General features: G+C 41.2%; 1 protein-coding gene across 2 annotated transcripts in view; it reads right to left on the bottom strand.

Annotated features, from left to right (window-relative positions):
• SPHK1 (sphingosine kinase 1) overlaps positions 1-22,404 on the bottom strand; it is a 42,754-nt gene extending 20,350 nt beyond the window's left edge. The window contains exon 1 of one of the 2 annotated variants that reach the window (XM_081937918.1): positions 21,674-22,404. In XM_081937918.1, coding sequence (XP_081794044.1) covers positions 21,674-22,088 — 415 coding nt within the window. In that variant the 5' untranslated portion in view covers positions 22,089-22,404. The remainder of the gene's footprint in view (positions 1-21,673) is intronic. The other variant, XM_081937917.1, reaches the window with a different exon arrangement.
• Positions 22,405-23,308: the final 904 nt, after the last annotated feature.

Raw genomic sequence — 23,308 nt, 5'->3', positions numbered from 1 at the left:
ACTTTTGCTAGACCAATTCTCGAATACAGCTCATCTGTCTGAAACCCGCACTGCATATCAGACATTAATACAATCGAATGAATCCAGAGGTATTTCACGAGAAGAGTCCTCCACTCCTCTGCTCGCAACAGAATACCTTGTGCCAGCAGACTTGAAATTTTGGGCTTAGACAACTTAGAACCTCGCCGTCTTTGATCCGACCTAAGTGTAGTACATAAAATTATCTGCTACAATGACCTACCTGTCAATGAATACTTCAGTTTCAACCACAACAACACATGAGCTCACAATAGATACAAACTTATGGTAAACCGCTCCAAACTCGATTGCAGAAAATACGACTTCAGCAACAGATTTGTCAATGCCTGGAATGCACTACCTGACACTGTGGTTTCTTCCCCAACCCCCCCCCCCCAATTTTAAACTTAGACTGTCTACTGTCGACCTCACCCCATTCCTAAAAGGTCTTTAAAGGGTATGCATAAACGCACCAGTGTGTCTACCATCCCTGTCCTAATATTCTCTTGGATTCATATTCATTTCATGTATTCATAACCATGTTTATACTTATATCTGTTATCTAATTCATGCTTGACTAAATAAATAAATAAGTGTTTATGATTTATCTGTTGCAATCCCTGCAGGATCTAGTAAAGTATTTATTTGCATTTCAATAGATTTCATTAAGCTCTTGGATGACTGTCAGTGCTGAAAGTGCAGTGGCTTTGTTCCAGTTGTTCAGAGTGATTCCAGAAGGTGGCAATTAAAGAGGCCTGTTCTATCTTCTTAGCAAGCCATTCTAAAAGGGTCAATTTTATCACTCGCATGTGTTTAAAATTGACATCATGAAGCAATTGGGAGAAAGTTCGATCGGAGTCTCATTCTGGCAAAGCATTTCAGAAGGACACCAGTGAAAGACACTGAATGCCATTAAGGGATCCCAAAAGACGGAGTCACAATGCAACACACGTACAACACACGCACACATGACATTCATCAAGCAACTTGAGCAGCATCAAAATCCACATATCCAGAATACCATGTTTGGCAAACAAGCCCCAGTGGATCACTGTGGTAGCCCAGAGCGCGATTGAATGCCCACACCATACTAAGTCATGAGGGATTTTAAAACTATGGTTCATGTATCAACCACTACTGATATGATTAAACACTCTTAGCCGTCAACTATATATGGATTACAAACTTTAATGGCTGGGTTCAAACAGCAGTGGGAGATAAGCAGTGGGAAGTAGCGTGACACTGCATAGTAATAGCATGGAAACAGTTTCTCTCATTCAAAATGTATATGGTGAGGTCTCCTAGGATATTTGTATCATGCACAATACCCCCTAAGCCAGCTCAAAGAGGAAGTCAGGCAGGACCACCGGTTGTCAGAATCCGTGTCTACTCCAGAAAGATTAGCACCCGGAAGTATCTCCTCAAAAGGCAGGAGTGACAAGTATAATAAGAATCCCTTGAAGAAAGAATAAGAAATCACAATGGATCACAGCAATCATAATGACATTCTTGCTCATATCACCCATAGGGTAAAGCAAAGGAACCCTTTATATCAGGGGCGTCAAACTCAAGGTCTGCGGGCTGGATCTGGCCCATGGGATGCTTAGATCTGGCCCCCAGGATTGCCTTTCAAACAGCGAAGGACTGGCCGGCGGTGCCTCTGCCAGCGAAAACGGCACTTGGGAGGGCTTCGTTTTCACTGGCAGAAGGCTGCAGGAGGCCGTTGTGGCCAAAACGGAGCCTGAGTGGGGGGATTGTGTGCTTTCACTGGCAGAAGACTGCAGGAGGCCGTTGTGGCCTTCCACTGCCTAGGACTCTGGACAGCCTGCGTTGCCATCCGGGGGTCCTCTGCATGGCCTAAGAGGGACGGCAAGGCTCCTCTGGACGACAAGGGTTTGGCGCTCTCCCTGGTCTCGCCTTCCTCTGCTGAAGACAATGAAAACAATGAACTTGTGACCTACGATTAGATAGAATGGATTATTTAAAAATAATATGATGTAACCTTAGCCCCACCCGAGCCACCACAGATGTCCCCGACACGAGTGACAGGAAGATGACTGCACCCACCATGGACACACCTACCTCAGCCCCCCTGAGGTCAAACACAAAACCCTGATACCACCCTCAATGAAATCGAGTTTGACACCCCTGCTTTATATACTCTGGAATCTCATTCCCCAAAATTCCTGCCAGTCTAAAATCCCACACATCTTAGGGGCGCTGAATCAGTGAACATTTTTGCTTAACTTAATTGTATTATTAATGGTGGGGGATGCTTCTAATTATTAAGTTATTGAAGTGCATCAAACCCTGGCCGTTGCTATTTTGTGTTCTTCCACTGCTTCCACATTTAAAATTGAGGCCATGACTATAAGAATAAAATCGAGCTGGCTTCTACTGCTCAGATGCCAAGCCTATTTACTTTGGAATGAATGCATTCTGTTTTAGAAAAAGATAATGTGACTGAAAATATGATAGGATGGAAGGAGCATATGTAACTCTTCACCTGCCTGGCTACTTACTTTGAGCTCTCCACTTTAAATAAGAAGAAAGAAAGGAGCTTTCATCAAATAGATGTGTTGACATGCCATGAAGATTTGTGTCAGATTGCCATCTCTAACATTCATGTTAGCCCATCTGTTGTTGATGGGCCTTGCTTGCCAGTGCAACTGATGTGCAACTTTGGAATGGCCCTTTGGAGCCCCTCTCCCCAGTATGTGGGGTTCTGGATGCTAGCCCAGAGGCCAACTCCTTGCTGTAACCCTGAATTTAGATCAGGTGTGAGCAGTTGAAGGAAGTTTGTTCCTTTGCTTGTCCCAGAATTTAACAAGGCTATTAAACTTGACCAAACCAATTAGATAACCTCTCTGTCACAAGGCCTCAGAATGAGAGTGACAAACACTCTCTTCAATGATTTGTCATTCCCAGACTGTGTGTTGACATGTCAGGGAGAGTCTCTTAGCCCAGCAGAGGCGGAGGATAAAATCCACCCTTATTCCTTCCCCTGCTCTCACATACACTCATACCATTCCTACTCCCTGGTTACTCCCAACAAGCATCAATGTGGCCAAAGTCAAACCAGCTTACCCTCCTTGCCCCCTTTCCTACACCATAATGAAACAAAGTGGAGAGGAGAGCTGACGTCGCGACGGCACGACATGCGATTTTGGTGTTCCAAGATCACAGTTGAATTTCTGCTGCTGGACGGTCCATTTGGACCTAAACCGTCCCACAGACACAGTGATTGAGAAGGGCACCTCCTGCTGATCTCAGGGACACTGCAAAGTCCCTGAAAGATCCAGGACTAGCCCTTTTTTTCCGGTGACAGAAACGCAGCTAATGAAGCTACTGAAGTTGGGACAGCTCCGGAACGGGAAGAAAGCAGAAAGAGTGTGTCGAATTGGTGAGGAAATATTATTTTATTTATTATGATTAGAGGAAGAGAATACCCAAGAAAAAAAATTGTTAAGATTGAAGACAGAAGACTGTAGGCGGCGAGATTGATCTGCATTGAACTTAGTGTGTTATCCAGTTTCTTTTTTTTTCGGATGGAACTTTTGCAGGGGCTCCCTATTTTTTAAACTGAATGGATTAATTCTTTCTTCTTCTTTTTTCACTTTTGCTTATACCTATGGATTAAAATTCTCCTTCTTTTTTTATAATGCTTGATTTGATCGATTTTATTGTTTTTGATCTCCATTTAAGGGTTTTTTTTCTTTCTTAAGCTTGGAATATAAAGAAGATAATAAGAAGGATTATAAAGAGAGTTGTAACAAGAGAAAAGCAGTTATACTGCCACTTAGAGGCTGGAGGCTGGATACATTATTTTTTCTTCTTTCTCTTTGATCATTTGAGATTCAAGGTTCTTTCAGTTTGTTTACTGACAGTGATAGTAGGAAGAGCACAAGTTGTTTATACAAGTGCCTTTTGGAAGTTCTATCACTAGCTATTGGAGAGAAGACAACATTTTGACTTGAAAGATAATAAATAAACCTGTTTGAAGTTTATTAAAATAGCCTTGAATCCTATAGTGGCAATGTCTGCAAAATTGAAAGAATGGCTCAGCAGGAAAAAGAAACTGTAACATTGCAAATGATTATGTTTGAAATTCAAAATCTATTAGTTGTGACAGAGAGAATTGAAAAGAGATTGGAGAATATGGAATACAAAACAGAAAAATCTGATGGAGAAACTGAGGATGTTTACCAAATGAAAAAAGTGGAGGACAGAGTTCAAAAGATGAAAGAAAAAAATGAGCAAAGAGATAAGAAAACTGTGGATACTGAAAACAAAGTGAGCGTGGTTGCTAATGGCAAGAGCGGAATATGGAAAAGGGAGATAGATGGATTGGAACTCTACCCCAAACTTCAAAGCACAGAAGAAGAAAAGAGAGAAAAATTGACGGAGATAAGGAGAGAAATCTTGTCAGAAGCACTAGCGATAAACAAAGATAAGCTGATGGAAAGAACAGATGTTGGGTTTCAAGCTTTTATGAGATACGAAAGGAATAACAGGTTGCCAAGAGACGTTTATACAAGATTTATTAAGAAAGTAACTAGAACATTAATGCTACAAATGGCAAGATATATAAGTCCGTACTATTACTGGAAGATACAGGTTGAGGCAATGAAAATGTATAGTTAAAAATTAAGCTAAATTTGGTTTACTAGTAGTATGTATAAAATGAAGCGACAATAGCTATAGTTAAATAATGATTAATAATGATAACAATACATATAGATATATTAGTTTGATAATACGAAATTTTATATAAACAACACATGAAGATTATGAGAGGAGGTTTAAAAGTTTTATCTAGAATATGTTATAAAGATGTATTGTGATTGGATGATCTTAGGATAATTTAATGGAATGTTATCATATAATCCTATTCTAGATTTTGAATATTATATATAAAAGGATGTAAAAACAATTATAGTCAAATTAAGGTTGAGATATAATAATTGTGATATACATGAATATAGGTGAATTTAAAATATGCAATTTGATACGAAAAGCAGGTGGTGACTATGGAAGAGATGCATGGAAATACTGTAACCAACTGACACACTTTCTACAATTTGTAATGGAAGATGGGTTTTTTTAATTTTTAATGTTTGTCCTTGTTCAAAAACAAATAAAAATTGTTTTTTTAAAAAATGAAGTAAAGTAGAAGGAGGGGTGGGGGGAGAAGTCTGCACAAACTATGGCTGGGAAGTTTGCATAACCAAAGCACATGGCCCAGGACTTATTCTCCCCTGACAAATCAAAGCTGGTTCTACTTCCTTTTCATCTCTTCCTTTAAAATGCAACATGCTTTTTTCACCAGGAAGATCATCCTGGTCAGCAAGCTGAATCCTGCACTTATTGCCATATTTGTGCTCTTTTCTTCCATGAATTACAACTCGGAGCCCAACACCGAAAATCTCCAGAAAGCACTTCTTAGTACAGGTTTTAGATTCTTAGCTGAAAAATGCAACAAGGGAATTTTAAGAACCCAACGGTAGACACCAAACCCAACAGGGAATGGTCTCCAACTTGATCGACCCTCTATATGAGAATTGAAATGGCGAACAGGGGTCTGAGATCCAGGGCCCAAATATCCGGGGGGGGGGGGTGTGTTCAATACCCACCTGCAAGCAGCAAATGATGGGCCCAGCATCAGAATCAGGACTGAAATTGGTAATTCACATTTACAGAGGTTACAAAGTTTACTGCCATACTGTGGCACATGTGTTTAATGGTTTCATTGGGGAACATTTCACTGGGGAAGTGGGAGTTCCCAGGTGTGTATGTGGTTAGGAATATTCATTCTCTTCTTGATTTATAAGAGTCACTGTGGCGCAGTGGTTAGAGTGCAGTACTGCAGGCTACTTCTGCTGGCTTCTTGCAATTTGGCAGTTCAAATCTCACCAGGCTCAAGGTTGACTCAGCCTTCCATCCTTCTGAGGTGGGTAAACTCAGGACCCAGATTGTTGGGAGCAATAGGCTGACTCTGTAAAGCCACTTAGAGAGGGCTGTAAAAGCACTGTGAAGCGTTGTATAAGTCTAAGTGCTATTGCTATTTTCCTCTGAAGAAAAGATGCTCTAAGATGCTCTAAGGACATGTGTTTAGTTAGGACAAAAGAAGCCAGTTCCACCCTATTCTTGTAATCATGATGTACATGAGTTCAAACGGGGAAACAATGATTCATCTCACCTTTGAACAGGATTTTATTTTGCTTCATTTTTTTTTTGCACCCGTGTAACAGGACTGCGTAAGAAATAATAAAGCATGGAAGTGCCCTGGGAAGTGCCCTAGACAAGCTAGCTTTATTCAGCTTGTCAGCTTAAGGAGGGGGGCTCCAGCAAACCATTAAGTGGAGAGTCTAAAATTATCTCTGTGCACGAGGGCTGCCTCATATGATTTACAACCTGCCTTATGTACACTTTCCTTTGTAACAACCAACAGCGATGCTCAAGAGAGAAGACCATACAGAAGACCAGCCTTTCTGACTCACCCATGCTCCAGATGCTGGAAAATGCAGCTCTTCTTTTAAACTTCACTTCCTCTACACCCTTCAAAGGGTGCTTTCCAGACATCTGACCCATGTCCTATTAGATCTCTCCAAATCAAAAGCAAATTTGGCTGACCGTTGCAAAGAGGAGAAAATGCAACCCTGCTAGAATTATTTGCTTAGTCAATTTAGGAGAGGAGCATGCTGAGGTCACATTGAGAGCCAGTTATGTCCAACAAGAGGTGAACTTGCATTGCTTCCCTTCCAGAGGCATTTTGTACCCCTAGGAAGAAAGACTGAGGTGCTTCTTCTCTTCAAAACAACATGCATGTGCTTTTAAAAAAAACTAATTGAAATTAAAGCGCTTAGTTTTAAATGCTTTTCCAAAATTATGTGTCCCGCACCGAAGTGTTTTTCCTATGAAAGGTCTGGAGATCTCATCACCAAACAGGACAGTTCTTAATTTTGTGCCCTTACATCTGGTGGCCAAACATTTCATTCTCATTTCATTTGCACTATCTTTGAACTTCACAATCTGATAAAGAACTTGGTCGAATTTCCTAAAAGCTTAAAAATAACCATTTATATCTTTTGCCAGGGGTGGTTTTGATTTAAATCAAGTCGATTTAAATCACAATTTAAATCATGATTTTTTGGTACCCTTAGGAAGAAACCATGATTTAAATCACTAGTAAAAAGGCTTGATTTAAATCATTTCGATTTGAATCATAATTTTTAAAGAACAATTGTCATCTCTGTCCCGCAACAGCTCCCCCTCTGACCCGCTGTTGACTCACCGACAGTCCCAATATTGCAGAATATACAGCCTCGTGATACATAACGAAGCTCCATTTCATGCTGAATAAACTAAATTATTAATGTATCTTAAATAAAAAAACTTTCTTTAGATAGATTTTTATTCCCAAAGCATTTTATTAATTTTTTTTTGATAAAAATCAAAAAATCTGATTTAAATAAAAAATCCAATTTAAAATTTAAAAATCCAATTTAAATAAAAAAAATCCAATTTAAATTAAAAAATCTGATTTAAATTAAAAAATCCATTTTTAATTTTTTTAAAAAAAATCATCTATTTTTATCCACTCTGTCTCTTGCTCACTAAAACACGTGAATTCTACCCTTTTCAAAGAACTGCTGACATCTCTGCCTTCTTTGCGTATCTCCTGTCCATTTGCATTCTGCAATATTGCCAATCTAACTTAGCCTCCTGGGGCATCATAAAATCCACAGTTGTGTTACACCCATGTTGGTCATTCTAAGCTTTTTCTGAGTTGATGAGCATCTTCAGAATTCTGACATCTACCTGGGGGGGGGGCGTTTTACAAAACTGGCTGTTGTCAGAAGGCTTCCTAATCACAAAATGGTTCTCATAATGAGGAAAGCCAGTGTGTCAGACGTTGGAGAAGGACCAGGACTGACACCACAAATTTAGAGCTGAATTCTATTGATGCAGGCTACAATAACAGAACCTTGAAAGCCTGACAGCATTTCGCCTTCTCTTGCACCAAAGAGAATCAAGGTGGAGTTGTGTTAATTTTCTTTCTCAAATTTTCCTGGACTCAGTTAATGTTTTGCTATCTCCACACCCCTTTTTCAAGGTCATCTCTGTACTTTTCTACAACCAGTAGAGCAAACTCCCCTTTACCACTAGGCATGGCTAGCTGAGAAATTCTGGGAATTGAAGTCCAGAAGTCTTAAAGTTGTCAAGTTGGAGACCCCTGCACCAGGCAAATTTTCTGGAAATGTAGTCCAAAATGTCTAGAGATCCCTGAGCTGGTGGTTGCTGTCTTAGTTTAAAGTGGACCGTGAGTTCCCCTTATCATTAACTTTTGCCAGTTGGTGGGCAACCTTTTAACCTCAAATGTCTATGGAGATTCTCAGTCATCCAGATCATGGTTGTCCCAGAGGTGCTTTTTCAAAAGGTAACAGGACATTCTTTGTTTTTCCTTGAAGACGTTTCTCTTCTCATCCAAGAAGCTTCTTCAGTTCTGAGCCCCAAGAATTTGGTGTTTGAGCGGAATTACAGAGCGCTTACTTCCAAAGTGGATGGGAGTAAGAATCCGAGGGAAAGGCAAAAAATGGGCAGTGCCAGGTCAAGGTTTTCATCAACAATCTAGGATGTAACTCCTCCACATCCTGTGCATTATTATTCTAAAACGCCAGGAAACCACTGCATTCCAGTGGAAAGCCACAATGCTAAATTTTGACAGCACAATGACATCATGGTAGAATGCCAGCTGCTCAAGAGAGAATTTTAGGAGTCGCCCAGGATTGTGGGTGGACATACACAAGATAAATAAACCCCATTCAGGTATCCGGATTTTGTCAGCTGGAAGTTTGCAGTCATCATGCTAAACAGAGTCTAGTTTGTCATATGAGTTGACAAGAGATTTGATATAGATCCCAATATGAAAGGTCCCATCAGAGACCTGATTCAGTGGGCAAAGTACTTACTCTCCACTGAAAATATTTTGCAGAAAAGATGATAACAACCTGTATTTGGCAAGCACTTCCTACAAGAAGCAGGTTAGTCTTTTCTATCTTGCTCTTCAGGTTTCAGTTCATGATTCAGAACTTGGTAATTCTGCCCTTTGAAATGGGTTACTGTTCATATTTCTATACACTGCTAAAATTCTTGTGTCTGATTGTTTGTAACCTTCAAATTGGAAGAATTGGAAGATAGAGGGCAACAATCATTGAACCATCATTAACTCTGATGGGGCTAATTTACAGAATACCTGGTGCCATGAATCCCGTGGGAATGTAATTTGGAGAAGTTGTAGCCATTTCAGTCCCACTTCCAACTACACTTCCTAGTAACCTTAAGGTTGTATGGAGCCAGTAATGGTAAACTCTTACCTTTGCTACTGGTTCGGAACTAGGAACGTGCATGCGTGCAACACTTCTGTGCATACACAGTGCATCCGTGATCATGTCTTGGCGGGTGGGCAGAGTCTCCCGCCACCACCGCTACTAGTTCGCCCGAATCGGGGCAAACTGGCAGAATACCACCTCTGCATGAAGGCCTACTTTCTTTCCCACTTCCCTCTTGCCATTTATTTATTTTTATTTATTTATAAGTTACTTTATAAGTAACTCAAGTCAATGAACATATATAATACTCCTCCCTCCTCCTATTTTCCCTCCAGCAACAATACTGTGGTAAGGTTGGGCTGACAGAGAATGACTGGCCCCAAATCACCAGCTAGCTTTGGGCCTAAGGAAGAGGATTAGAACTCGCAGTCTGTTTCTAGGCCAGCACCTCAACCACTACACCAAACTGGCTCTCTGCCGAATTGTACCACTGTACCCAATTGGGTGGCAGTAAGTCCTGAGAGGCAAGTGGTAATTGGCTGCTTTAGAACTGAGGCCAAAATTGGAAAGCTCTTAATGGCAGTGTCTGATGAGGGAAAAGTGAGGGAGTGACTCAGATGTTTTCTGGCAAGGTATGTTTGGCTCAGTGGTGGGTTCCTAACCAGTTTACTACCAATTCGCTGACAGAGGGCGTTTTGCGCACACAGAAAAATTTTGCGTGCACACTGCTCGCTTCACTTGTGCATGCGTAGTTTACTGAAACATGCCGGCGATGGGAGAAGAGACCAGGGAACCGGTTCGGGGGCGTGGCAAGACTGGGTTGCTGCCAGTTCTAGCGACACAGGCCGCCAAACACAGGCCGAACTGGTAGGAACCCACCACTGGTTTCGCTGGAGGGAGCATGTGCAGGGCGCCCTCTTCCTCCCTGAGAGAAGGGCCCTTGGGGACATCCCAAGATTGAAGGCAGGATGCAGTTTTTCTCAAAGTTCATGGTGATCTTTGTTTTCCCTCCCTCTAACCTCCCTCTAACCAAGTGGCAGCAGTTCCACTGGCCAACCGAGGAAGAGCAGATTTCTGACACTCCTTGCCAACTTCCTACAAGCAAAATCAATGGGAAAGTTGGCAGGAAGTTAGAAGCCTTTTTTTTTTTTTGCTTGCTGCTGGACATTCTGTTTCTCTTTTTAGGTAAGCAAATATCTCTGAAAGGATGACCCAATGGTTAGCTAGTCCTATTTAAAAAGGATATCTAATATTAGAGTCTGCCCATTGAGACCTACCATAATTGTATAGAAGGACTGACTGACCATAGGTCAAGTATGCCAAATTTCCAAGCAGATTAAACTCCCATCAACCCAAGCTAACATAGTAGAACTCCACCTCGAAAGAAACAGAAATCCTCTAAGAAGGTTACTGGGACTATCTTAGCTAAGGACAACCAACTTACTCAAACGCTTACTCAAATACGCTAGCAGGGCCAGAACAAATACCACAAGCAGATACAGCACAAATCCTGCGTTCTTAGCTACCTCTGTGCCTCACCTCACTTCCTATTTGGCGTTATTGTACTTCCCATCAATTTGCACTTTATAGGACATAGTTAACTTCTGATATCTGGGATTTACAGGCCCAACTGTAACCAAGATAGCCTCATCTTGTTCTTCACTGCAAAGTCCAGCACAATTTGCTCTTTATTTATTGGAAATATATTATTAATTTCTTCATATTATTCAGTTATTTATTTGTTAAATTTATATTTCTTTAGTTTAAGAACAATATCAAGTAGCCCAAGGGTCTCCCAACTTCTGGGCCGTTGCCCGTTGGGAACCAGGCTGTGTAAATGGTGGACGAGCGCACAAAACTCTCCCCACCACTGGCAACGGCGGTCTCCGGAGCCAGAAAGATTGGAGACCACTAATGTAGCTCATTCCTTTTGCATACGTGCCTTAAGTACACAAGCAGTTGTCAACTTACAACTATAATTGAGACCACAATTTTGATCGTAAGTCTTGACAGTTGTAAAGTGGGTCACCGAAGGACTGCATCTGAATTTATAACCTTTTGTGGCATTCTTGTCTTTGTCTGTGTACTTCAAACTTTCTCTAAGGCTATGTTCTTCAGATACGTTGAATTTCAACACAACACACACACCCCGTCATCCCACCCATTGTTCTAATGCTTATTTCCGAAATAGGGGTGGGGGAGAGAATCTAGAGAATAAACTTGGCTTATTTTTGCCAGATGATTTTGCAATGGCCAAATCCCGTAGCTGTGATTCAGCACTGCGTGATTCAAAGAAAAACCCCAAAGAAATTTTGTCATGTCTCTGAAAGCAGAGACCTGTTGATTTGCAAGAAGTCAAAACTGCTGAGTCATTTTTCCACTTTGCACCCCTCCCAATTACCAAGATATAGTTGTAAGAGGGGGCCCCAAGAAAGAAAAACAGAGATCCTGCTGTTATTTGTAACAATATAGAGGTGGCTGATATTTAAATAGGGCCTTAGCTGCATTTGCACTTTCTTTCATAAACAGAAGAAAAATGATGCGACTTTGAAGGCAAATCAACTCTGTGTGTTTGAGAAAATCTAACTGCATAACATGCTCATTCCTTTAACAGTGTGGTCTTGTCAGGGAAATGCTTATTGAACCACTAATCAGCCGTATGGTTCCTACAGACCATTTCAAAGATGTGTTAATAACGGAACTCAAATTTTACTAGATCTTGACTTGTATGGCTATGATTCACTGAATAAGCCATTATTGCCTGGGTTCACACAAATAACTAAATCATAACCAGAGTGTTATGTCCTGGCTGTTGCTGGCTGGTGGGTTGCTACCAGTTTGCACCAGTTCGGGCGAACCGGTAGTGGTATTTCGGCCTGGGTCGCAGGCCATGCTCCCTGTGGCAAGCCTCTTCCGCTGAGGATCGGTATCAGAGAAAAGAGCATTCTTGTTCTTTTTTTCCTATTAGGCACTGCAGGCCCTCCACCTACCTCTAAGAGCATTAAAGATTCTGGGCAGGTTCTTTTGGAATCTCTTTTTCATGGAGCAAACTAATTTACGCAAGCCACACAGTATCTGCCTCACATAATCCATGGTATTCACAATGCACCTCCAGCCAGAAACCAACCTGGCTTGCAAGCTTTCTATCTCGTTCCCTATGCTGCAGGGGAGGTGTGGCAAGGAATCAGCTTCTCCACTCAGAAAACAAAGGTCAGGAAACATATGGGTTAGTGTGTCCTCCTGCAGCCGAGCACATGCGAGATCACAGCCTCTTTCCTGGCATTTGCTGAAATCGCTCGTTTCTGATGCACCAGCAAGAGATTACTGATAATGATTTAAACTTGTCCTCCCAGGTTGCTCACTCATTTGCTTCTATACATGAATGCTTACGCAACCCAAATGATTCTGCATCTAACTATCCACAAATTCTGATTCATTCTGGGATTTAAAGTGAATACCTGAATTTGTCTACAGAAAAGGCTGATGGGTTTGTTTGTGTGGGAGGAAATGACTTTGCCTAAACTGGTAGTTATTTTCAGTGTGGAGCGAAGCATCGTTTTTGCTACTGTAAATTGTTTAAACAGCCTCTTCAGGTCTGAGATGGTCATATTTAGAAAATTGTTCTATTCACTTTGTTTTTTTAACTGGAAGTATAATTCACTTTTCATTCTATGGGGTTTTTTTTAACTGCATACTCCCAATAACACTCTTGACACTTATCTTCCTTATCTCTCCAAACACACTAAAGGTGCAAATGTCTGATATATACAGTGTGTGCAAGTGACAGATGTCACATTGAATGATGTATGCAAAGCATACCAAGAAGGTAACACTATAAGAAAGGTATTATTTAAGATATCAGTGGGTTTTTTTATGTAAATGAAATTCTGGAGTGTTTCCTTATTACATTCTCCTTGTATATACCGGTAAACAGGGAAATAATCACTTTCAACAGACCCAAATCCCACAAAAGCCTATCAAGAACTTCCAAGATCTGTTTCTGATTGTTTGTAGAATGTCTAGGAAGCAATTTGAATATACTGATCTTCATAAGAAACGTCACACTCCATATTGCATTCATATTGTTTTCGTCTGTCTAGTCTAGGCTCCATTCTAAAGTCGGTGCTCAGATATAATTTCTCTTAGGGCTCAATTCACATGTGCTGGCAATATCCTGGCTCTCCATCTTTGTGGCTAGCTATCACATTAGTCACGGGGTTGCTTATATGGATGAATCGGTTTTATTGTTAATGTACAGTGCATTTCAAATGCTAGTTTTTTTAGATTAATGTTGGTGTAATAGATAAAGACCCAAATTCCAAGACAGTTACAAAAGAACATTTGGAGAGAAACTGAAATTAAATTGGCTACTGTGCAAAGTACTTCTGCTTTAGATTTATCTTTCAATGGCCCAAAAGAGGAAAGCATAAACTAATTATATCAATACCTAATCATACCAATCCTGTCATATTAACCCTGTTTTTACTCTTTATTCCCTATCTTCTTTTCCTGACTTTTTCTATTGGGTTGATTAGCATTCAGCCTAGAAAAAAGTTTTAGACAACCTATTGGTTTCGTTCATATCTTCCCATTAGAATCATACAGCTCTGCTTTCATTCTTTCACATACATTATACAATACCATAAAAATGAACAAATAATAGGCACTTGTTGAGCAATTCTCTTCTCAGTTAAATATACTACATCAGAAAATAAGATCCTGTCCCAAATATTATCAGAGGAGGAATGGCACAGCTTAGTATTAAAAGTTGAAAGTAAATTATGTCTTTGCAAGGGAATAGAATAGAGTGCTTCAAAATAATCCAATTCTTCAGAAAGATCCTATTTGTAGGACGTTTTCCAATGTCCTCTTCTTTGATGTAAGCCTTTCAGTTTTGTGCCTATGGAGGTGAGCAGTCGTCATTCTAGCTTTTGACACCAACATATCAATTTTATTTTCAAACAAGCATAAATGATAGAGGTTATTGGCCTTACTTTTTCCTCTGCAGCTCATTTCTCCCCGAGAACCACTCAGACTTTCTGCAAATCTGATCAAGTCCAGAAAATTTGTAGAAACAACAAAAAAAAAATGCTACCCACTAATGGAAGGAGAATAGCACACAGTATACTGCCAGAGATCTCTACTAAGGATATCCTCAAGGAGAATATCAAACATCAAGACCGAGTCCACAAACATGTGATCAAAGCCCCGTCCCCTACATGCATCAGGACAGGGTTGCCATCTTGACTTTTATTACCGCCTTATAGCCCCCCGTCTCTTCTCTCTAGGTCACAAGGACATCAAGAGGCTTTCCGGGGACACGCCACTATGAGGGCATGCATTGTGGCAGACCAAAGGCTTTCTAACCACAATGACCAATGAAGCAGCCGTCTCTTCTAAGCAGTTCACACACTGCTCTTATACAGCAAAATTCTGAGCAGAGAGTCAGCAATTCTCCTTCCCTGTTTCACCCTCTCCCCTTTTCCCTTCTGAAAACGCTCCCACCCTCCCAATGACCTCTTGCAGAGGGGAAAGCAGAAGGATTCCTTCTTCCTGGAAAACAATTAAAATGAAGCAAGATTGGTTTAACCAACAGTACTGTTCATTCTTCAATTAGCAAACTCAAAGCGGGTTTTTTTCCCCTTTATCTGTGTTTCATGGCTAAAAAATTGCTGAGTCACCATACTGATGATGTAGACAGCGACTGCGAGGTTTTGAAATCTTTCTGGTTCTGGACTGTGTGTTTATATTACACAGCAACTCCATGATTGACTGACATGCCTGGAAGTTGCGGAGGAAGGAGTCTGAGTAAGGCATTCATCACAAGTCCATATGTTAGCCTTGACCGAAGGAGCCACCCCTGAGCATCTATCAGACTCCAAGTTCATGTGCTTCCACAGGCAAAACCAAGCAGATCACTAGCTTGAACAGAAAGTGGTTTCCTGTGTTTCTACTTCATGAGAAGGAAACCTTGCAAAAGTGATAATGCTCAGCGTTTGTTTGCAATATAGCAAACAGAAAGGTAATTGCAGACAATATAGCCATTATGACAAACCTATAGCACGTGTGCCCAAAGTGGCATGCGAAGCCATGTCACACGGCACACGTGGCTTTGCCTGTTTGTCTTCCAGGGTTTCTGGCATATATGCACTTGCGATGATCAGCTGTTCTCCCTGCATGCAGCAGTGCCGAAAACCAGTGTGCGCAAGTGCACCGGCCAGCTGATTGTCAGGTGCGCATGCATGCCAGAACTTGGAAGTTCAGCTTTGATGCAGCTCAATGCCTTTGAGTGTGTGGCAGTGCAAAAAACTAGCCTGCACATGCGCACCAGGCAGCTAATCATCGGGCGCGCATGTGCGCTAGAACCTGGAAGTTTGGCTTTTCCAGAGCGCGGCCAGGACGAGCATGTCTGCATGCACGCGATGTTTCCGCACAACTGTTTCGGCCCTCAGTACCGAAAAGGTTCACCGTCATTGCAATGTAGGAAGGCAAATGGTCCTGCTGTTAAGGATTAACCATGCTTCAAAAATGATTGAGGCGAAAATGCTCCATACATCCTCTTGAGTTCAGCTTCTCTCTCCTATTTTCAATGTAGCCTGATCTTTTCAGGTTCCCGCTCTCCTGAACAAGTATCTGCTGAAAATCTAACCTCAGGAGGCTGAACTTGTCACCCAGTCACAGAGCTCTCCAAGTATTTGAAAACTGCACCATTCTTAAAAAGTAACACAAACTTAAAAGCTGCCCAGGTGTGTCACATAGAGCCATAATGGAATGGGATTCAGTGGCAATGAAGAAGCACATCACTATAGTGATTGTGAAACCCAGCTAGTGGAGCTCTTCATTTTAACTTTCCGCTGCCTAACTTGGCCATTTTCGTATGAGTGCAGCACAATTCCCCAAGGAGATGTTTTGAAAAGAGCTAGCAAAAGAACTCGCAGAACAGCTGAAATAAAGAACTATTGTTATAAACTTCAGAGTAATAAATGTCTTGGAAAAGAATTTGATCTTTCACTGCTTTCCGGGCTGATTCAAACCACATACGAGATTCCTTGTTATTACCCAAATAACTAGACAATGATTCACATAACAGCAACATATTCTGGGTTAACAGAAGAATGAAACTGTAATAATAGCTCTAAAAAGCTTGGAAGAGGATTTTGCTTCCCACTGTGTGTTCATCCATTTCTCTTATCCCATTGTTACTCCTGGTGAAACAGATACTTGGAGTAAGATCAAATCAGTAGAATCTATTTAATCCTTGCCAAAGACACATTTCCTAAATCTAAATAAATGAATATACAGCTCTGAATGCTTTTATTTACCAAACGCCAACCTTTGGTTTTAAGGGGACTGCACCCCATGATATGCATTGTATGGAAATGATTTATCTACCACAAAAGAAACTGTAGTTAAAGCTTGGTCTGCAAAGTTACTGTAATACACCTATTGAATAGAAGCTTATATAATCTTTTTAAAGGCACCTGGAACTGCAAAAGCTTTTCAAGAAGATAAGTTCGTATTTGAAGGTCATTGCAACCTACTGTCTAGGCAGAAATTAATGTCACCTTTTTTTCAACCACACATCTCTTCCAGTCTACAATTACTAGGACTACCAAATCTGAGCTGCCAAACTCCAAATGACCATTGGATGGCTGTAAAGAGTTTGTTCCTGGATCTCTCTGCTGGCATCTAGTGAAAATTCGGATTTTTACAGGTCAGACATGCCAGCCCTAACAATTACAACACAAGTTTTTCTAAGCAAATTTTGCACACAACCTTTTATTGGCACACCAGACCCAGCACTCCATTAAAGGTAAAGGTAAAAATAATTGCAATTACATTAAAATAATTGGGGTTGTGGGTGCTTACTCCTAAAGTATAGGATTAACATCAGGTTAAAATTAGCTTGATGAAATGTTTGGATAGCCCACATAAGGCCTTCAAGTGTGGCTTTGAATTTTAATTTTTCACCTTAAGCTACTCCAAAGGCAGGGAAGCTGTGGCTATTTATATGCTTCTAAACTATAGAATCCAAGATCCCCAAGAATGGGGTTCAGCAGCATTAATTTAACAATTCTGGACATGGTAGGATCTATACCCCTTTTGTACAAATACCTTATTTAAGAGAAGTACTTAAATATCTGCAAAGGTCCTTTTCCCTTTATACCTCATATTCATTCATTTTCCTCCAGGCCTGGCAAATCTTACATTGAATTGATAAAGCCTTGATGAACACAATAGACTGGGGTTAGTTCTCCTAATCAAGCTTCATTCTCTGTTTCATGACCAGTTCTTTTAATAAACTACAGTATGCCACAGATCTCCTGGTTATTATTTACCTTCCTATTTGCTTAGAAGTTTCCATCTTTGAAGAACAACTCAGCTTATAAAAAACCAGTAAAGACAAAGGAACAAAGTCAAGGGCAATTTGAGAAATCACAATGCATCTACTTACTATTAAAAACATGTTGCTAAGAGTGATGGACTTTGGCTCAGCCAGCATGACAGTTCTGAAGTTCTTTAAAGGGCAAAGTAGGATAATTTTCTCCACTTAGGATTGCAGTCATATGTTCTTTCCAGAGAAATCCTGAACAAGTCCCACAGAGTTGGCATGGATTACAAAATGATGAGGGAAGAAAGGGCCTTTCTGAAAGTAGAAAGGTGAGGTGCATTCTGCCCCTAGCCCAGGGGTCGACAGCCTTAAACACTCAAAGAACCACAAAGATCCTAAATGGAAGCCCCGCCATTCAATTCTGGAGCCGACCGGAAGTCCAGTTCACCCACCATAGAGTATCCTCCTAGTGCGGCCTCCTTTTTCCTCTACCTGGTGACAGGGAGCTACAGCAGAGGGATCAAAGAGCCACATGGGGCTCCAGAGCTGTGGGTTGCTGACCCATGCCCTAGCCCAAATTCCTAAGATCAAAAATAATGGCATGTCTTCCATTCTAAACATGTTCTCTCTGAAGCTTAATGTATGCCTTTTGATCAAGTTAAATCTCAAGTTTAGAGACCCAGGAGTAGGGCCTTCTCTGTGATGGGCCCAGCCCTTTGGAATGACCTCCTCCTCGACATTAGGATTACCTCCGATCTCCGCTCCTTCCGTTCAAAACTCAAGACCCACCTTTTTCAATTATCTGGCCTGGCTCAAGCATAGTTCCATCTTATTCCTCCTGACAGTCTTTTTAAATTAGTAATTTTAAACTGGGGTATTTTAATTTCTAATTTCATTTTATTATTTAAAATATGTATTGTAATGGTTGTTACCTCCTCCGTGAAATGAAATGTAATATATATATATATGTTTTTATTTATTGTACGCCGCCCCGAGTCCCTTGTGGAGAGGGAGCAGCTAACAAATCAAATAAATTGAAATTGAATTGAATTGAAGTAAGTCTGTAAGAAATTATAATTGATATGGAAAAATCACTGGCCATAGATATCCAGTAGTAAAGGCAGGGAGGGTTACTCATTCCCTTTGTCTTTTGATGCTATCTCTATTATATTTCCTTAGAGTTCATCCTTTTTGATTGATGAGATGAAAACTAACCTTTCAAATCTTTCACCTGATGGGCTAGTCTGTTGGAAAATAAAGCACATCTGGAACACCAACAAGTCCTGCACTCATGCATTTTCACTCTCGCAAGTATTACAGATTATAGATTAACAGAATTGGACGGGGCCTTATAGGTCATCTAGTCCAACCCCCACCCCCCCTCTCAAGCAGGAGACCCTACACTACTTCTGACAAATGGCAGTTCAATCTCTTCTTGAAAGTCTCAAGTGATGGAGCTCCCAGAACTTCAGAAGGCAAGCTGTTCTATTGGTTGATTGTTCTCACTGTCAGAAAGTTTCTCCTTATTTCTACGTTGAATCTCTCCTTGGTCAGTTTCCATCCATTATTCTTTATCTGGCCTTTGGGTGCCTTGGAAAATAGCTTGACCCCCTCCTCTCTGTGGCAGCCCCTCAAATATTGGAATACTGCTATTATGTCTCCCCTAGTCCTTCTAAACATTCTTTATATGTTTTAGTCTCCAGTCCCCTAATCATCCTGGTTGCTCTCCTTTGCACTTTTTCTAGAGTCTCAGCATCTTTTCTATAGTGTGGTGACCAAAACTGGATGCAGGCTTTATAGAGTGGTATTAGCACCTCACTTGATCTTGACTGTATCCCTCTGATAATGGTATGTAATGTAGCATACCATTGGCTTTTTTGGCTGCCCCTGCACACTGCTAGCTCATATTTAGCTGGTTGTCCACTAAGACTAAGAGAAAGTGGAAGCTCCCATTCCAAAGCTGTATAGCAGCCAAAGATATAGGTGGCTTAATACCAGCTTTACCCTATAACTGCATATCTGTACCTAAATTACTGTTCTTGTTTTCCTGCATCACATTCATTCATTAAGTAAAATGAACTTTAAGGTGCTATCCTATACAGTTTAGTTAGATGTGAATCTACTTGTAGCTGATTTTCAGTCAAAAGACCTTTCTTCAACCAAAACATAATTCTCCTAAATGTATGTTCTCAGGAGTAGGGCAACAATCCCAAATGTATTTATTCATATTATCTATCAGAACACCCGTGACCTATTGGGACATAATTTCAGAGATATACAGTACCCACGCCAAATTTCTCAATGTTTTCAACAATGGCAGAGCTTCTAAGGTACTGCTTTCGCTGGAAACATTCTTAAAAATTCAGGGAGATATTGTTGCCTTGAAAATAGCCCACGTTGAACTGCATATAGCACAGTCAAACATCAGGAGCTGACCACAGGATTTTTTTAAACATTCTGTATTAACTTTATGTCCTAAATTTTAGAAAATTGGCCTAATTTCAATTCCATGTGAGTCATTGGTTCCAGATTTTGGATGCATTCTGTAAATCAACCCATTTGAGGGATCTTGATTAAAAAATGTAAAGCACCATTTTGCCCAGTTAAAGGTTATAGGAACAAGAGTTTTAGTAATATAGATAAAGCTGCCAATCACACACAAATAATTCTTGGGTGGCTTACAAAGTTAAAACAAACATATAAAACATTACCCCATCTACCTCCAATGCCTAAAGACAAACTATTAACTTTATTGACCAACAATAGTAGTAGAGTTCATCTACCTTGACTCAAATGCCTGGGGAAAACAAGCAGAACTTCAATGCCTTGCAAAAGGCTAACAGCATTATATATGGGTACTCTTTGTAATTTGTAATTTACTTCAAGTATGCAAATGTTAATATATCTCATGATCAATGGGATTTACTTCTAACTCACAGAAGGCCATGCTACAAAGATCACTTTTTTTTAATTTTCAAAACTCGAATCAATATGTGATGCCAAGTATATACAGTATGACCATAATGCTGTTGCATGCATATTTATCCTGCCTTCACATACATACATGTGCACGTCATGTCATTGGCACATTCATTCATTTGCATACTGGTTATATAAACTTTCATATTAGAAGACTCTTTCCAAATACAGATGCTTTCCAAATTAGATGGCTCTAATGACATCTTAAAGGATTTGGGGGGAGTTTGAAAAAAAAAAGAATAAAATTTAGGAACACATGTGAAAACTACAAATATAAAAAATATCTTTGCTCCAGCCTTAAATCCCATATGTACCAAGTAATACACACATAAACTTTTCTCTGAAAGCATCCTTAATGTTTGATAATATGCAAAATGTGCCAAATTACTGATGAAAGTTAATTTAAAAAGAGGTTTGTTTTAAACATCCTTGACTAAGGTAATACAAGAGTGTTGGACCTACCTCTCTTCCCCCCTCCGCCCTTCCCATGAATTGGATAAATGTCTATCCAGGTTCTCAGTCATCCAGGTCATGGTTGTCTCAAAGATGCTTTTTCAAAAGGCAACTGGATTTTTTGTTTTTGTTTTTCTCCTGGAAAACGCCTGAAGATGCTTCTTAGATGAGAAGCAAAGCATGTTCAAGAGAAACAACACATTCAGTTGCCTTTTGAAAAAGCATATTTGGACATGAATGGGATAGTTTTGAAAGACAAAATAACACTTTTCTAATTTTCAGCAATTGTATATACATTAAAAAATATATACAGTGCTTTATCCATTTGGACAAAAATTAAGGGTCGGTCCTGTCCCTTTTACCCAGGGTGAGCCAAGATATTTACCCCAAGTCCTATGATGGGGTTGCAATTTTAGGCACTGGCGGGAACAAACCCAACTGAATCCAATGGGATAAAAATATTCAGGTGGAATCCTCGCAACCCTTGTAATCAACCTAGGGTTGAGCTAGAGGAACCTCCGTCTAACATCCCTTCTTCTGCCTTTCCCGATTCGCTCACCTTCCAGATGGGGGGCCGAGAGCTCTCGGATCGTCCTCACCCAGGTCTCGGCAACATGCCGGTTCTCTTCGGCGTCCTGCGACGCCAGGACGCAAAAGGTCTTCGCCACCTTCTGCCGAGACTCCCCGCGGTACCACCAGCCCTTCTTGAAAGGGTAGCAAACGACGGAGAAGTAAGCGGCCGCCGGCTGCTGCGAGGCGCTCTTGCCCTGGAAAGCGTAGCAGCCCACGCAAGTGGAGAGGCTGAGCGCGCTGCCCGCGTTGCTGCTCCGTCCAGCCGAGTCCAGCCGGCGCACCAGCAGCTCTGCGCCGCTCGTGAGGCTCAGGGCACAGTTCGCCTTCGGAGAAGGGACGAGGCGAAAGACGCCCGAGAGCAAAACTTCCTCGGAAGCGCCTTGGCCCGTGTCTCCTTCCATCGCCTCAGAGCCGCCAGGAGCGGAGCGGGCGACCCGGCGCGAAGCGAAGGCTGAGCCCAATGAGGCGAGCGAAAGCAACGCTGCTCCGGGACTTTCTTCTCAATGAGCGGCGGAGGGTTGGCTTTTGAGATTGGCGCTTTGCTCTCTGGGGCCATCGGCAGGCCGCTCCCGGGAATGGCGGGAAGCGGGATTCATTCATGACGAACTCCCAGCGCTTTCAGAAGCCGGTCGCGTTTTGTTTTCTTTTGTTTTAGCCTGCTCTTATGCGCGCGAAAGATTTCGTTTTAAAAGTTACCTTGCTGGGCCCCTGGCCTAAAACTCCGACCGGTCCTCAACTGTGTGTCCAGAAGACTCGAATAAGTTCCAGGGGAATTAGGGCAGGTGTTTCTAGTTGACCTTGACTGATCTTGTAAAGCTAAGTAGGATTGGATTTGGTTTGTCCATGACTTCCCAGATCCATAGGCCAGAAAGTAAAGTTAAAAACATCCCAGAAAAAAAGCTGCTTGAGCCTACAGTAGTCTGGGCTTACCACCACAATTCAGCCCATAAGTTATGTTGTTAAGTGAAGCAGTTGTTAAGTGAGCATTGCCCTATTTTACTACTTTCCTTGCGACAGTTGTTAAGTGAATCACTGCAATTATATTAGTACAGTACAGTGGTAAGTCAATCTGGCTTCCCCATGGACTTTGTTTGCCAGATATTTGCAAGACGTGGTCACATGACCTTGGGACCAGTGGTGGGTTGCCAATTTTTTTACTACCAATTCGCAGAAGGGTCTGGGTGGGTGGGCGGAGCCTCCTGCTGCCATTACTACTGGTTCGCCCAATCCGGGCCGAACCGAGAGCAACCCACCTCTGCCTGGGACACTGCAAACCTCATAAATATGAGACAATTGGCAAACGTTTGAATTTTGATCACATGACCATGGGGATGCTGCAACGGTCATACATGTGAAAAGTGTTCATAAATCACTTTTTTCAGTGCCGTTGCAACTTTGAATGATTACTAAACAAACTGTTGTAAGTCGAGGACTACCTATATTTGGTGCTGTTGTCATAATTCAAGTGTAAAACATTTAATTAGTTTTGTGCTCCAGTGATGCCATGTGATTGTACTAATTGGTTGATTGTTTCTCAGATGTTTTTGACCTGTTATTTTCTTCTTTCCTTGTGAAAGTTATTCCTTTGAATATGTCAGTTGTTTCGTGTATATTCTCTTCC

The sequence above is a fragment of the Natrix helvetica genome (assembly GCF_964273705.1).
Source record: "Natrix helvetica genome assembly, chromosome: 1".
Taxonomy (NCBI): Eukaryota; Metazoa; Chordata; class Lepidosauria; order Squamata; family Natricidae; genus Natrix; species Natrix helvetica.
Note: the sequence above shows the minus strand (reverse complement) of the source record. Positions and strands in the feature narration are given on the sequence as shown.